Source organism: Camellia sinensis, unplaced genomic scaffold (genome assembly GCF_055761805.1).
Source record: "Camellia sinensis isolate YWXY unplaced genomic scaffold, ASM5576180v1 Unanchor2, whole genome shotgun sequence".
NCBI classification, from domain to species: Eukaryota; Viridiplantae; Streptophyta; class Magnoliopsida; order Ericales; family Theaceae; genus Camellia; species Camellia sinensis.
The window spans coordinates 22,699,292-22,713,107 of NW_028129079.1; the positions used below are offsets into that span (position 1 = coordinate 22,699,292).

The following is a 13,816-nucleotide window of genomic DNA, read 5'->3' on the forward strand; positions in this document are numbered from 1 at the left end:
AGGTGACGCACCAAAAACAACAGATCGAAGCAACGAAGATGACCTCCAGGTATGGAAGGATAGATACCTGCGGAAGAACGAAGACCCTTCCAGAATGGATGCAAAGACAGGGGGCATGAGCGCTCCCAATGAGATAACATTCAAGCATAGAAGAACTCATCCTGAGTGAGCAGATCCCGGATTCTAGATCTTGGATCCCGGATCCGAGAAGACATGATCTCAGCCTAGACAAGTAGGCCCGAGAAGACGAGAGCTCAACCTAAGTGAGCAGATCCCGGATCCTAGAAGACATGATCTCGGCCTAGATGAGTAGGTCTGAGAAGAGAAGAACTCAACTTGAGTGAGCAGATCCAAGATTCTAGCAGACAAGATCTCGGCACTTAAGTCCGAAAAGAGAAGAGCTCAGTGAGCAAATCTCAGATCCCAGAAGATAAAAAGGAAACACACAAGATCAGACTAAAGTTGACCAGAATTGAGAAGTATACTAAGGCCGAGGAGGACATGCCGGGAACAAAGGCATCGGAACAAGAAAAAAGAAACGGCCCGCCGATACGAGACCGAAAATCAAACTCAAGTTGGAGCCAAGTAAATAGAGAAACCAAGGCCGACAACCTCGGCTTGAATTAAACCTCGGCGACAAGGTCGAAGCTACATGTATGATGAGAACCCAAGGGGATTTTAAGTTCACACTGGGGGGCAGAGAGAAGAAGAATGCGTTTACCACTTGTTGAAATTTGTAGCAATTTACAAGTTGGTTAAACCGAGATGATGCTTAACCCTTGTTGAAATTTGTAGCAATTTACAAGTTGAAGTTAAGCCGAGATGGTTCCTTATCTTCACTTGTTGAAATTTGTAGCAATTTACAAGTTGAAGTTAAGCCGAGATGGTTCCTTATCTTCACTTGTTGAAATTTGTAGCAATTTACAAGTTGAAGTTAAGCCGAGATGGTTCCTTATCTTCACTTGTTAAATTTTGTAGCAATTTACAAGTTGAAGTTAAGCTGAGATGGTTCCTTATCTTCACTTGTTGAAATTTGTAGCAATTTACAAGTTGAAGTTAAGCTGAGATGGTTCCTCACCTTCACTTGTTGAAATTTGTAGCAATTTACAAGATAACGTTAAGCCGACATATGATTATCTGTTGAATTTTGCAGCAATTTACAGGTTGAGGAAAAAGCTAATTTGCAGGTCAGTATCTTGCCGAAGTAAAAGTTTTGTAGCTATTATACCCGAGGTATGTAACCCCGAGAAGATTGCACAAAGAAGGCAAAGTATGAAAGGCATACAAAATATTCTAAGTATAAAATCATGCAAGAGCAGTTAGAAGAAGATCAAAATAGAATTCGTCATGATTGACACGCCTTCACCTTACAACATCATCTTGGGAAGGCCATGGTTGCATGCAATGGGGGTAGTTCCCTCAACGTTGCATCAACTATTGCGGTTCCCCACAGAACATGTGATTGAAAAAGTCAGAGGAGACCAACTGCAGGCAAACAATTACTCCATGGCAGCAATGAAAACTACCCGCAACATTCGAAAACCAGGGAAGACAGAGATTGAAGACGAGGACATGGAGGTCCTAGATGATGTCGGCAAGGAGTCAGCCGAAAAGAGTGAAGAGACACTGAAGAAAATCCTCGTCCAGGAGGGCGACAAAGAGCGCTTCTTTCTTCTCGGCTCAAGCTTAGCCAAAAAAGAAGAAAGACAATTGAAAAAAAAACTACTCGGCATCAATGGCAGGATATAGAAGACAGTTGGGAAGACTTCTCAGCAGCCTTCTCGGCCTCGAGCTCAGCCTCGATCTCCTGAAGAGTTTAATCAAGGCTCTTCTCGGCGATTGGCACCTCGGAGTTTGAAGGCAAAGATTGAAAGCAAGAATCTGAAAAAAGACACAGAAAACAGAAACATGAATGTAATTCGTAATCAAGAATGATGATGAAGCTATCAAGAAATCAAGATAAAAAGATTGCACAAGTATGTCAAGCCAAGAACAGTGGTAGAAATCAATAGATGTGTGAATAGTGTGTATTCAAGAAGATGATTTGGAAATAACGGGTAAAAAAGGCAATGGTGATTAACAATGAAGCAGAGCTTCTTGGAAAGCAACAAGAAATAAAACCAGGAGGAACAGTAGCTTACTAGAAAGAGGGAAGTCGGAATGAGAATTGCCGAAGTCTGACGACAATGACAGAATAACGTAAAGCTTCACCGGAGGAGAGAAACGAAGACAGTTGCAGAAGCTTGAAAGCTTGGAACAAATGACGGATTTAAGCAAAAGAGCTAGAAAGAGAAGAAGCTAGAGGATTAAATGAAAAAAAAGAAAAATAGTCAAGAAGACGACAAAGTTCAAGAATAAAGCCAAGTGCACAGGCACTAAGTATGTGAAGAACAAGAAAGTAATGAACCAGACATGATGCTAGCAACAGAAAGCGGGTATGACAAAGAACAGGTCCAGGCATTTTAGCAATAAGAAATCAAAAACTTGAAGACAGACGAGAACAGAAGGCCACAGATGGCAAATAAACAGATTCAAAGTAAATCAGAAGAGTTATGAAAGATTGAGCTTAATAAAAAAGTAAGAGTTTATGAACCTACAAAGTGAAATGAACACCGATATGAAAATCGCCGAAGTCAAATAAGTGACTGGAAATCGGAAACTCACCAGAGAGTGTGAGTGGAGCAGTTGCAAAACTCTTGGAGTTTACGAATTAATGGAACCAGAACCTCGGCTAGGAGGTGCGATTTCAAACAGCTCGGAAAGCATGAAACTTGATTCTTGACACCAGTGGACAGTAAAGTCCATAGAACTTTGAGGTCGGCGAGTTTGATCTCGGACAGAGGGGCACAGATGAACAAACAGTGTAGGTTCCAGTACCTCAGAATGCCGAAGTAATAGAACCTTGGGGGCAGTTGTAGGGATATATTTTCTGAGTACCAACACGTGGCAAGGTGACGCCGACGTGTCAGCCGAGGTGCCACGTGTCTTGGTCGTTGTGCCGAGGTCATCTCGGCTAGGCCGAGGTTGCCTCCGAAGATATCGGAATCCGAGATAAGCGGATAAGGGACAAAAGTCCTAGAATAAAGAGGGAACTCAACTTGGATATGGACAAGAGTCCTAGATTGGGAGAAGACTTCAGTTTGGGTAAAGATAAAACTTTTAGAGAGTTTATCCTAATCCCACTGGGAGTCCCAGATTAACAGTAATCCTAAGACCATTAGGGCCAGGCTCCTTTTGGGACTAGGATTGTATTGGCTATAAAAGAGAGGCACCCCCATGGGTCTAAGGTATACTTTTGATACTCAAACTTGTGAGTTTAGTACTTGATTTATCTTTCAGAGATATACTGACTTGATCGTCGGAGTGCCCCCGGGTGGTCGAAACCACCGCGGGATTCTTATATTTCTGTTGCAGGTCAGTCAGGTGTCATCTATTCTGCTAGTGCTCTCTAGCTGGTTACTAAATGGGCAGTATGGTCGGAAAATCACCCACACAATTTCCATCTTCGATTTATCAAGGTAAAAGATTTCAAAACAAAACAAAACAAAAATTTGTGGATAATTAAACTAAAATAAATAATTATATTTTATAAATACTTATTTATCTTTTCTCAATTTTCTAACCCAACTATAAAAAATAAAATAAAAATAGAAGTCTTTTACTCTTTTCACCTTTTTTTATTTTATTTTATTTTATTTTATTTTTTTCAAATTTAAGATTAAAACATAACATAAAGGATGAGTTTAGAAATCACTAAGCAATATTGTCCAAAACTTTTCAACTCGCGAAAGTGTTTGGGTTTCGCTCCAATTAATCCCAGATATATCTCACATAGTGTGCCTGTTTCACATATATCACATAATTACCTACCTATGTTTTAAACTTAAAATCATGTAGAACCGGTTATGGGAGTGGTGGGCTCAAGGGGAATGAAGAATAATGAAACTTAAAATCATTGATCAGTTTTGAGGTTTGAATTATGATTTTCCATATGAGTCATAAACCTTAACAAACTGGAATAGCGTAGAAGGATAAAACAAATGTCATTTATACTCATAATGGGAAAAAATTAATCAATCCACTAGAAATAACTCGTGCTAAAAAAATTTGATGCTACATATGGGAAAAAGCAAACATTACTCAATTGTCATTTTTATTTAGAATATTCTGATCTTCCAGATCTTTATTCTTTTTTCCAGGATGGTACTGAACCATGAATTGCATCAAATCCTTTATAAAATAACTATCTAGAGATATTCTGTCTTAATTTCGCCAAGTTTTGTGTCTTTCGCTCTCCTTGCCCGAAAAAAATAAAATAAAATAAAAAATACCTCTTGTTATTTGTTAGGGAAATTGCTTGTTCTTCTTGTGGATATGTCTGTCTTCAATTTTGATTTTGCTTTACTTTTTTTGTTCATAAAAAACAAGAAACAAGTTATTGTTTTTCTGTTTTTTTATAAAAAACAAAAGTTTTGAATATGAATGAACCCAAAAATAATTAAACATGTTTAATGAGTTGCTAGAGGTGGTGTTCGACGGTGGGAGTGACTGGAAGTAGCCACCCTAGTTCGTGGCCAGATGTCACAAGTAATGACTATCTGATTGCAGAAGTCTACTAAAGAGTCATCGGAAGATGGTCAGAGTACATTGGAGCTCGCCGGCAGCTAGCAGTGGGGTGGTGGTGGTGGAAGCAGTGGTGTTGATGGTGGGTGGTGGCCATAGGTGGTGAGAGAGGGAAGAGAGCATAAAAATTTGTTTTGAAAATTAGTGAAAGCACTTTTTCTATTTCCAAAAAATTTTAGAATATTAATTATACCTTCTGAAAAACAAAAATAAAATAAACAAGTTTTGTTTCTAGTTTTAAAAAACAATAAAAACAGAATACAAAAAATAAAAGCTTTAACAAACATAGCCACTAATGAGTTAAAATATACAACTGTTCCCCCACCGATATCTAGTTTTTAGGCCAAACTCTGATGTAGCCAGACGGTGAATCATTTTGGTTGCATTCAAGGTTTTCTTGTGATTGATAAAAGCTATTAGGCAAGTCTGTTTTTTTGTGTTTATCTTCTGTTCTTTTCCTGATTACTCAATTTCTTAAGTTGAAATTTGTTTTAAACCTCTAGTGTGCATAGTAGCATTAGTTTAGTGATGTGAGCTGTCATTGGTTTCAAGGTTTTTTTTTGTTTGAAATTTAGATGAATTAATATGGATGATAAGGACTTATCCAGAAAGGCAGACTCCACATATCCTCAAGAATGGTTTTGTTTTTTTTTTTTTTTGGTTTTTTGGTTATATTTGAGGTTTTTCTTACATAAGTCAAAGTACCAATCCTTGTTATTAGCTTCAAATCAGGATCAGGATAAGGCTTCATTTTTGGAGCATCTGTAAATGCAGCCATTCAACTCTTTTTTCTGTTTACTGATAGTGAGGCCTACTTCTATAACATTCCCAATGTGTTTGCTTTCTGTATTCGGTTTTGGTATCGGTTATACTTTTATCTGCCAATAATGCTATACATAAATGAATTTTTCACCAAAATTTCCTTACCAATTGACACAAAAGCCGTGGGTGTCAATAACTGCATATGTAACCTACGCTTTCATATCTATTGAAAATCAAGTAAAAAATTATAGAACATCTCTCTTTCTTTTGCTAGCTAATAACAAGAGATCAGAAAAGGTCAATAGGGAATTGTCATCAACAATGAGACTTAATCCAAAACCATTTCCAAAAGGACTTAACTTTTGTTACCGTCAACTCAGAGAAGTAATATTCATCATTTTATGCTAAAATTCTATTACACATGTTATTTTTTTTATACTATTTTACATTGCTTACGCACAATGAGAGTGAACTTTATATTTATTTTCATTATGAGTAGGCGGTATAAAATAATATAAAAATAATATTTTTGTAACCTTATTCTTCATGCTATACAACTCTACCAAACAATCCCTTTTGAGTTAGCAACTTCAATCATTGTGTGGACCCTTGTTCCAAAGCTCCAGATTGGTTTTCCTGTTGGTAGAGGCACATGCACATACAATGCACCGAAGAGGTCCAAAACTGTGTTGTCCTCTTCCTAATACGTCCCCTAATAATTTGCAACAACCCTTGCTTGCTAGCTGGCTGGCTTTTCATTTTACTATTACCAGAGAAGTCCACGTGGCACTCACCCAGGTGAGAGAATCAAGAGACTAACGACAACCCATTTGCATAGTCATAGAGAGACTCATACTCACCTGGGGGAGATATCAATGTTATGCTCCCATATTATCGGATGTTACAACACTTGTTCCCTATGAAACACCGCTGTCTCTTTTGGCCTCTTCTTCGCCACCCAAACAACACTAAAAACATATAGAAAAACATTATTCCTCACACATCAAAACTACATTAAAACTTCAAAACAAACAATCAATCAATCTGTTGAAGAGAGAGAGAGCAAAAGAAAGAAAGAAAGTGAGAGAGAAAATGGGTGCTCAAAAAACCACCCCACAACCCTCTCCAAAGAAAAGGTCCACCTCTATCACCCTCCAACACCTCTTCGATCTCGATTCGAAAAGCAATCTTTCCGGCAACAATGTTACCGGAAAGAGGACGTCTTTCGAGTTAGAAAACGAAGAGGTTCTAGCTCTCATCTCTTACACTACCTTCACTTATACGTTTACGGATCCCTTGGAATCTCCATCGCAGCAAGATCTCAAGCGCCTCAAGCTCATCCAACTCCTCTCCATCGTCAAAACCTCGAAAACCCCGCTTCACTCTCAAATTCTCCCACCTCTCTTCTCCATGCTATCGGCCAACCTCTTCCGACCCCTCCCTCCGCCCTGCACCGCCTCTGTCGTCTGTGTTCTCCCTGATGATGAGGATCTTGCCGCCACCCTTACTGCCGCCTGGCCTCATTTGCAAATCGTATATGATATCCTCCTCCGTGTCATAATGAACACAGACGCCAAGGCGCTCAAAGACTCCGTTGACCGTTGTTTCATTATGAATCTTCTTAATCTTTTCCAAACCGAAGATCCTAGAGAACGGGAGAGCTTGAAGAACGTGTTCCACCGGATATATCTAAAGTTCACTTTCTACCGATCCTTCATGAGGAAAGCGATGAACGATGTGTTCTTGGACTACATATTCGAGACAGATCGGCACAGTGGGATTGGAGAACTGCTTGAGATATGGGGGAGCATTATTAATGGATTTACTGTTCCATTGAAAGAGGAACACAAGTTGTTTTTAATGCGAGTGTTGATTCCTCTGCATAAGCCCAAGGGAGTGCAGGTGTACCATAGGCAGTTGGCTTACTGTGTGTCTCAGTTTGTGCAGAAGGAGCCTGGGTTAGGTGGGGTTGTTGTGAGAGGGATTTTGAGGTATTGGCCAGTCACTAATTGTCAGAAGGAGGTTCTGCTGATTGGGGAATTGGAGGAACTGGTTGAGAATATGGAGCCTGAGCAGTACAGAATGTTGGCTCTGCCTTTGTGCACACAAATTACCAAGTGCTTCAACAGTTGGAACTCGCAGGTAACAAAACTATGATAAAGTCTAATAACGCATAAGCTGATCACAGCATCGGATACAATACTCACACCTTTTTGTGGGTCTAACATCCATGTAAGGTGTTTGTGTCCAATTCTGTGAATGGTTTCTGTGTAAGTAGAAAAACTAACTTCTTGTGTTTTAGGGTCTTTTTTTTTTCCCTTTCTATAGTAGCTGGTGTTGGACTAAGCCTCATTCCCCGTGTCCATTTCCTGTCGACTTTTCCTTTTCTGTGAATTAACTAGCGAAAAATAGACGGTGGCATGAAGAAAGATAATTCTTGGTTCAGTTCCTCACACAAATGACAGAGAAAAGAATTGATCAAATTCTATTTAATCTGACTTATGGTGATCATTTATCAAAGAATTACTCTAGTTTTCTGAAAAAAATAAATTGATGTATATTATTGATTGATGTCTTTCAAGATTGTTATATATTACAAATCAGAGTGGCTCATTATATAGGAGAGGGTTTGGGTAGTAGGTGAGGAGTAGGTGAGGGTAAATTGGTGGTAGGTGTAGTAGGTGTGGTAGTAGGTGGTGGTAGGTGTAGGTAAATTCTAACAGCCCCCCGCAAACTCAAGGAGGAGAGAAACTAACCAACTTGAGTTTGGAGAGAGTAACAAAACAAGAAAATACATAAAAATAAAAAAGGATAGGAGACACTGTATGGTCGTGTCAGACCATTGGTGAAGACACTGAATGGTGGTGTCATAACGTTGTAGAGGACACTGTATGGGGGTGTCATAACCATGTAGAGGACACTGTATGGTGGTGTCATAACGGTGTAGAGGACAGTTTATGGGGTCATGTCGGACCGTTGTAGAAGACAATGTTGTGACAGTTTACGGAGTCTTGCTGGACCCTTGTAGAAACTAACCGGAATCAATGTCGGGACAGTTTACTGAGTCTTGTCGGACCCTTGAAGGAGCTAACCGGAATCAATGTCGGGACAGTTTACTGAGTCTTGTCGGACCCATAAAAAATCGCATCCTCAAAAGGTGCGCTCAATTTTTTTTTTAAAAAGGCGTGCCATCAAAAGGCGTGCCCAATTTATCAAAAGGTGTGCCGGACATGATGGCGAGGCACGTGGGCGCCTTGGCTTGCGTGCCCGTTTGTCGGCTGGTGGCAAGAGGCGCGCGATGCGCGTGGCTGCCTCGGCTATAAGACGGAGGCTGAGGCTGAGGCAGAGAAAAGCTGCGAAAAAACCTCTGAAAAAAACTTCGTTGTGCTGAGAGAGAGAGAGTCTGAAAAACTCTGTTGCCCAGACAATGGCCTCCTCTTCCTCTTCTTCCCGTGGTCTGCTTACTCTCTTTCCCGAACTGAACGAGTCAACTAGAGAGAGAACTGGTGCGGTGGCACTGGAACCTCAACCAAGCACCCCGGAGTTTGCTCCGTTGAACTTTCCGATGCGGTCGGTGGAGCAAAGAATGGCAGTGCAGTCAGATGTGGAAGCCAATCAATATACACTGAAGTCATGTGTGGAAACCATGACTGCGGTTACAAATTTGTCGAACCGGCTGCAGAGTAGGACAAATAAGGTGCAGCATTTGAACGGCCAACTGGCTCTGTTCCAGCGCATGTATAAGGATGCGCGAGCAGAGATAAGTGTGCTGAAGGCGGAAAATAAGGAGCTGAAGCGGAAGGCCACCGTGATGTTCCGATTTGGAGGTCCTCCATATGCTGCAGTGGAGGAGTATGGGGGAGTGAACGTGCTCGGTGGCGTAGAAAACATGGAGGCAACACCGTCAAGGGCTGCCCAGGACGGAGGCAAGAAGAAGAGACCGGCGGCTGAGTAGAGAAGAAAAATCCCACTGTGGGTGTGGTTGTTGTTTTTGTTTTTGTTTTTTTTTGTTTTTTTTTTTTTTTGGTGTAAAATTGTGATCGGGGTGGATCCCTGAGATGAATAAAATATGGTTTGGTGTGCAACGCTATATGGTATGAATTTAAATGGAAAAATATTAAAAATAATGTGAAAGAAAAAATAAAGAAAGATATAATAAGAATATATGTGAAATCGAAATGAAAGATGGGGGAAATAAGTAAAGTGGATGGAGAAAATAAATAAAAAAGAATGGAGTTGGAAATCAAACGGAGGAGAGATGATTTTTTTTTTTTTTTTTTTAATATAATAAAAAAAGATATATATATATATATAATAAAAAAAAATGGGGAACAGTCTGAGAGCATCAATGAAGGTTTAGAATAAAAAAATAAAGTTTGATTAAAAAATAAAGTGGGTGGTGGAAAATGTGATGATGGTCTTGGGTGGAGAAAAAGTGTAAATAATAAGAACAAGAAAAGTGAAGTGAATGGCCTGTGGCTTATTTATTGATTTATTTTATTGGTTTGGGTGGAACCAGCACATGGGTTGGGTTGTATTTATTCTTTAAAAAGATATATGGCAGTGGAGCAACGTGGGTGCTTTGAGTAAAATATTATAAAATATATATATATATATATATATATATTAAAATAAAAGAAAGTGCTGGAAGTGGAGCAGTGTGTGTGTTTGCAAGTTTCAATTTAGAGAGAGAGAAAAGAGATGGCACAGCAGATCAAAGAGCCGTGTGCCTTAACGTCATTGAATTGCTTCAGTCTTGCTGTGAGAAATGTAGTTACAAGTCAACACATTGTGCTTCTGTATCTGGCCTTCTAAATCAAAAGCCCAAGTAAGAGTCAAAACTCTAACCATATTTTGCCTGAAGATGGACTGGTATGGTTCTGTCCTTTTGTTTTCTGGTTTTCTTTTTGGAGTACTGAGAAGCTAACCCCAAGAGAGAACGAGCGAGAAAATGGTTGTTATCAGAAGTGAATTGTGCAAGTTCCAACTTCTGCAATGCTCTGGGAGAGATAGACCAGGCGTCGGCCTTTGCGCCGTCGAAGCCGCGGCAGCGGAGGACTTCCGGGGAGGTGTATGCCGGAGTTCCGCAGGTGGTTTGGAGCACTTGCGGTGGAGTTGGTTTTCCGGCGAGGCGGAGAGGCCAAAACAACGGAGATTTTCAAAACTCCGGCGGCGGTAATGAGAAGGTTCTGGGGCTTGTAACATGCATGCTGATCTTAAAACCAAGTATGCTGTGAGTGGGAGCATGGAACATGCAATACGACCCACTAGAGCTGAGGCACTCTCAACTTTCAGACGAAGGAGAGTGTAGAGAGGTCGGGAAAGTGAAGGTATGTGTAGAAAATTCCAGCGGGCAGCGAAGGCAAGGTTGCCGGCCGGCTGCCCGCCGGTGAGAAAATAAAATACGGGCCGAAATCTTATTGCTCTGATACCATGAAAAAAATAAATTGATGTATATTATTGATTGATGTCTTTCAAGATTGTTATATATTACAAATCAGAGTGGCTCATTATATAGGAGAGGGTTTGGGTAGTAGGTGAGGAGTAGGTGAGGGTAAATTGGTGGTAGGTGTAGTAGGTGTGGTAGTAGGTGGTGGTAGGTGTAGGTAAATTCTAACATTTTCAATTATTGAACAATCCTGAGCAATTTATTTACAATGAAATATATAATGAATTTTGAGTTCAATACGTCAGAAAGACCGATATCCCTTGTTCATTATTTTCTTCTTCTTTTTTTGTTCACAAAACTCACGTGGACAAGGTTAATAGTTTTCATTTCTCATCTCACGAAAAACCTTTTCGCTCCACCCAAACTGACTTTCATGAATCCTAAATTTCAATTACCCCCTCTGTCCTCTCAGAACACTAAACACTACTACTACACAATTCTGCACATGGAGAATCACTCTGTTTTTGCAGTTTCCTATATTTGAAACAAGTGAAATTTCATTTTCAGTCAATAAATGGGACTGGGTTGTAGATTGACATGAAGATTTAGGGTGTTTTGCTAATTGGGGCATGAGTCAATTTAATTTCCATTGAATCAGTCACCATGGAAGCCTCTGTTGTCTTTACATGTGGACATTGTCAAATGAATTGATCACAAAGTAGTTGCTTCATTTTTGTCTGTAATCTCTATGTCAATATCATCAAATTTGTGTATGTATAGGAAATTAACATAAATTCTTTGAATTAATTTAGGTAGCAGAGCGTGCTCTCTATGTATGGAACAATGAACAGTTTGTGAAGATGGCATCACAAGTGACAGAAGAAGTGTTTCCAGTGATAGTTGAAGGCATGGAGAGGAACTTAAAATGGCACTGGAGCAAGAGTGTCAAACAATTGACAGAAAACGTGAAGGTGATGCTGGAAGAAATGGAACCGAGTTTTTACAACCAGTGCCTCCTCAGACTTCAATCAAGAGAATCTGTGGCACGCCAGGAGGAGAAGAAGAGAGAAGAGAAGTGGGAGAAAATAGAAATGGCAGCTGCCGGGAAACAGTTCCTCCAACCACCACATTATGTTTGTGTTTCCAATTGAAAAAACAAACAAAGTTACAAGAATTATTAGTTTGCAGCTGGTATTGAGATATGCTATTTTAATGCCATTGTACAATGCAGGAGGAGAAATGCTATGTAATCAGAAAATATCGCAACTACATTTAATCTATACATTTTAAATTTTGAGTACTTCTCTTGAAAAATTTAATTACTACGTAGTGAAGAGATCAATGAATAGATGTGCAGTGTCATTAATCTGCAGAATGGAGCATTATTAGTGTATATGATTGCTAAAAATCTAATTTTGTTACAAGAATCTAATCTCGTTAAGAATATAATTGTTACAAAAATCTTTCCCAACACAACACGGCTTAACCATAGCCTCTGCATGCACGGTACCTCATAATAATTGTGTTAGACAATCTTCACTGTATTTAAATAGATTAAATTCTGTTGTGTACTTAACAACAACCAGAATATAAAAGAAATAAAAGAAATGAGAGAATTTGTTTGATTACAAAAATCAAACTTGAAATAAAACTAAATAAATAAAAACAGATTTTATTTTGTTACAAAAACAAAATTAAAATCTGATTAAATAAAGAAATCAAACAGAATAATAAATTAAACAATTTACTTGATTAATTTCTTTGAATAATTATCTGATCAAGTCCAGTGTTTGACACCGTGTCCTTAAGACAGATTCGTCCTCTCCACGGTGCTTTCAGAATACGGACGTCTATCTCCCAGGATGAAATGATTAACTACAAACAATAGCAGCACTACAAATTGTTTGCCTAACGAACACACTAAGTGTTTATACTCTTTCTCACAAAAAATAAAATGCAGCAAAATGAAGAATAAATTTGCAGAGGTGAAGTACGAAATTTCTGAATGAAAAACATCAAATGAGGGCTGTCATATTTATAGATGTATTGGTGGCTGCAGGTTTTGAATTGAACAAGTGCAAACTTGTTTGAACAGGTATGAAACCTGTTTGGTTTTGAATTAAACAGATTTAAATATGTTGGTTCAAAATTCAAACAGATAAAAACGGGAAGAGCCCTGTTTGGGTGTACAGGAAAATCGGACCAGTTTATTTCCGGTTTAATTTGAATTCTGGATTTTATTTTACCAAAAATAAAATTAAATTCAATTGTTTTTAGCCCCAAAAGATAGGTATTGGACCGGACAAGCCCAACTCAACCTCACACCACGCACCCACGCCCAAGCCCAGGCCCAGCCCAGCCTGCCCGACCGGACGGCAGCGACGGCGCGCGTATAGTGATTTTTGGATCCAATGGGTCTAGCCCATTTTTCCCATAACCTCCCTCTCTAAAACACTTGGGTACCCCTTGGGGCACACCCCAAGTTCCAATCCCATGCCTTATAAACCCAATCAGAACTTCTCACCAAATCAGTGTGGGATAAGCCTTATTCAAACCTTTAAAGATTTTCCACCAAAACTCTATTTCCATGGAGTACACTTTGGCTTCAATTTCCATTCACTCGGTAATGGTTTTGAGCAACCAAATATACCACGTAAATCACAACGCGACATAGAACGCGTTACCATTTTGACCCGCGAAAATCGACGCACGGGTCCCACCTAAATATTAGACCAAAGTTAGGAAAAAATTTGTTTTTACCCAGATTTTCCAAACCATTTTCCAACAATCTCCCACATGAATGGAATTTGATGACAACGGAAATGCAACAAAATGCAGACTTTATCGAAAGAGTATAAGTCGAAAATATCTTGCATCAGGATAGGTAACTTTCAGCCTTGAACCTTCCCTAGTGATAACCTATCGGACTTACTGGCTAACCAATGGACGTGATGCCTTGAATTGTTCAGCCGTTTGTGTAAGCCAAGACAATAGATTTCACACAAAATATCTTCTAACACATCGTGGTTCTCACTGTTATGT

At 39.4% G+C, this 13,816-nt stretch overlaps 1 protein-coding gene across 1 annotated transcript; it reads left to right on the forward strand.

Annotated features, from left to right (window-relative positions):
• Nucleotides 1-6,477: 6,477 nt before the first annotated feature.
• Nucleotides 6,478-12,100, forward strand: LOC145815459 (serine/threonine protein phosphatase 2A 57 kDa regulatory subunit B' beta isoform-like). The gene is made up of 2 exons (XM_082912207.1): nucleotides 6,478-7,527; nucleotides 11,587-12,100. The coding sequence occupies exons 1-2, from the start codon at nucleotides 6,478-6,480 to the stop codon at nucleotides 11,923-11,925; spliced, it is 1,389 nt and encodes a 462-aa protein (XP_082768333.1). The 3' UTR covers nucleotides 11,926-12,100.
• Nucleotides 12,101-13,816: the final 1,716 nt, after the last annotated feature.

What these genes read in the sequence shown, in the direction of transcription:
- LOC145815459 (XM_082912207.1), top strand. Translation starts at nt 6,478, where the DNA reads ATGGGTGCTCAAAAAACCACCCCACAACCCTCTCCAAAGAAAAGGTCC. An exon ending in TCAACAGTTGGAACTCGCAG is followed by an intron (nt 7,528 to 11,586) that starts GTAACAAAACTA and finishes GAATTAATTTAG; the next exon opens with GTAGCAGAGCGTGCTCTCTA.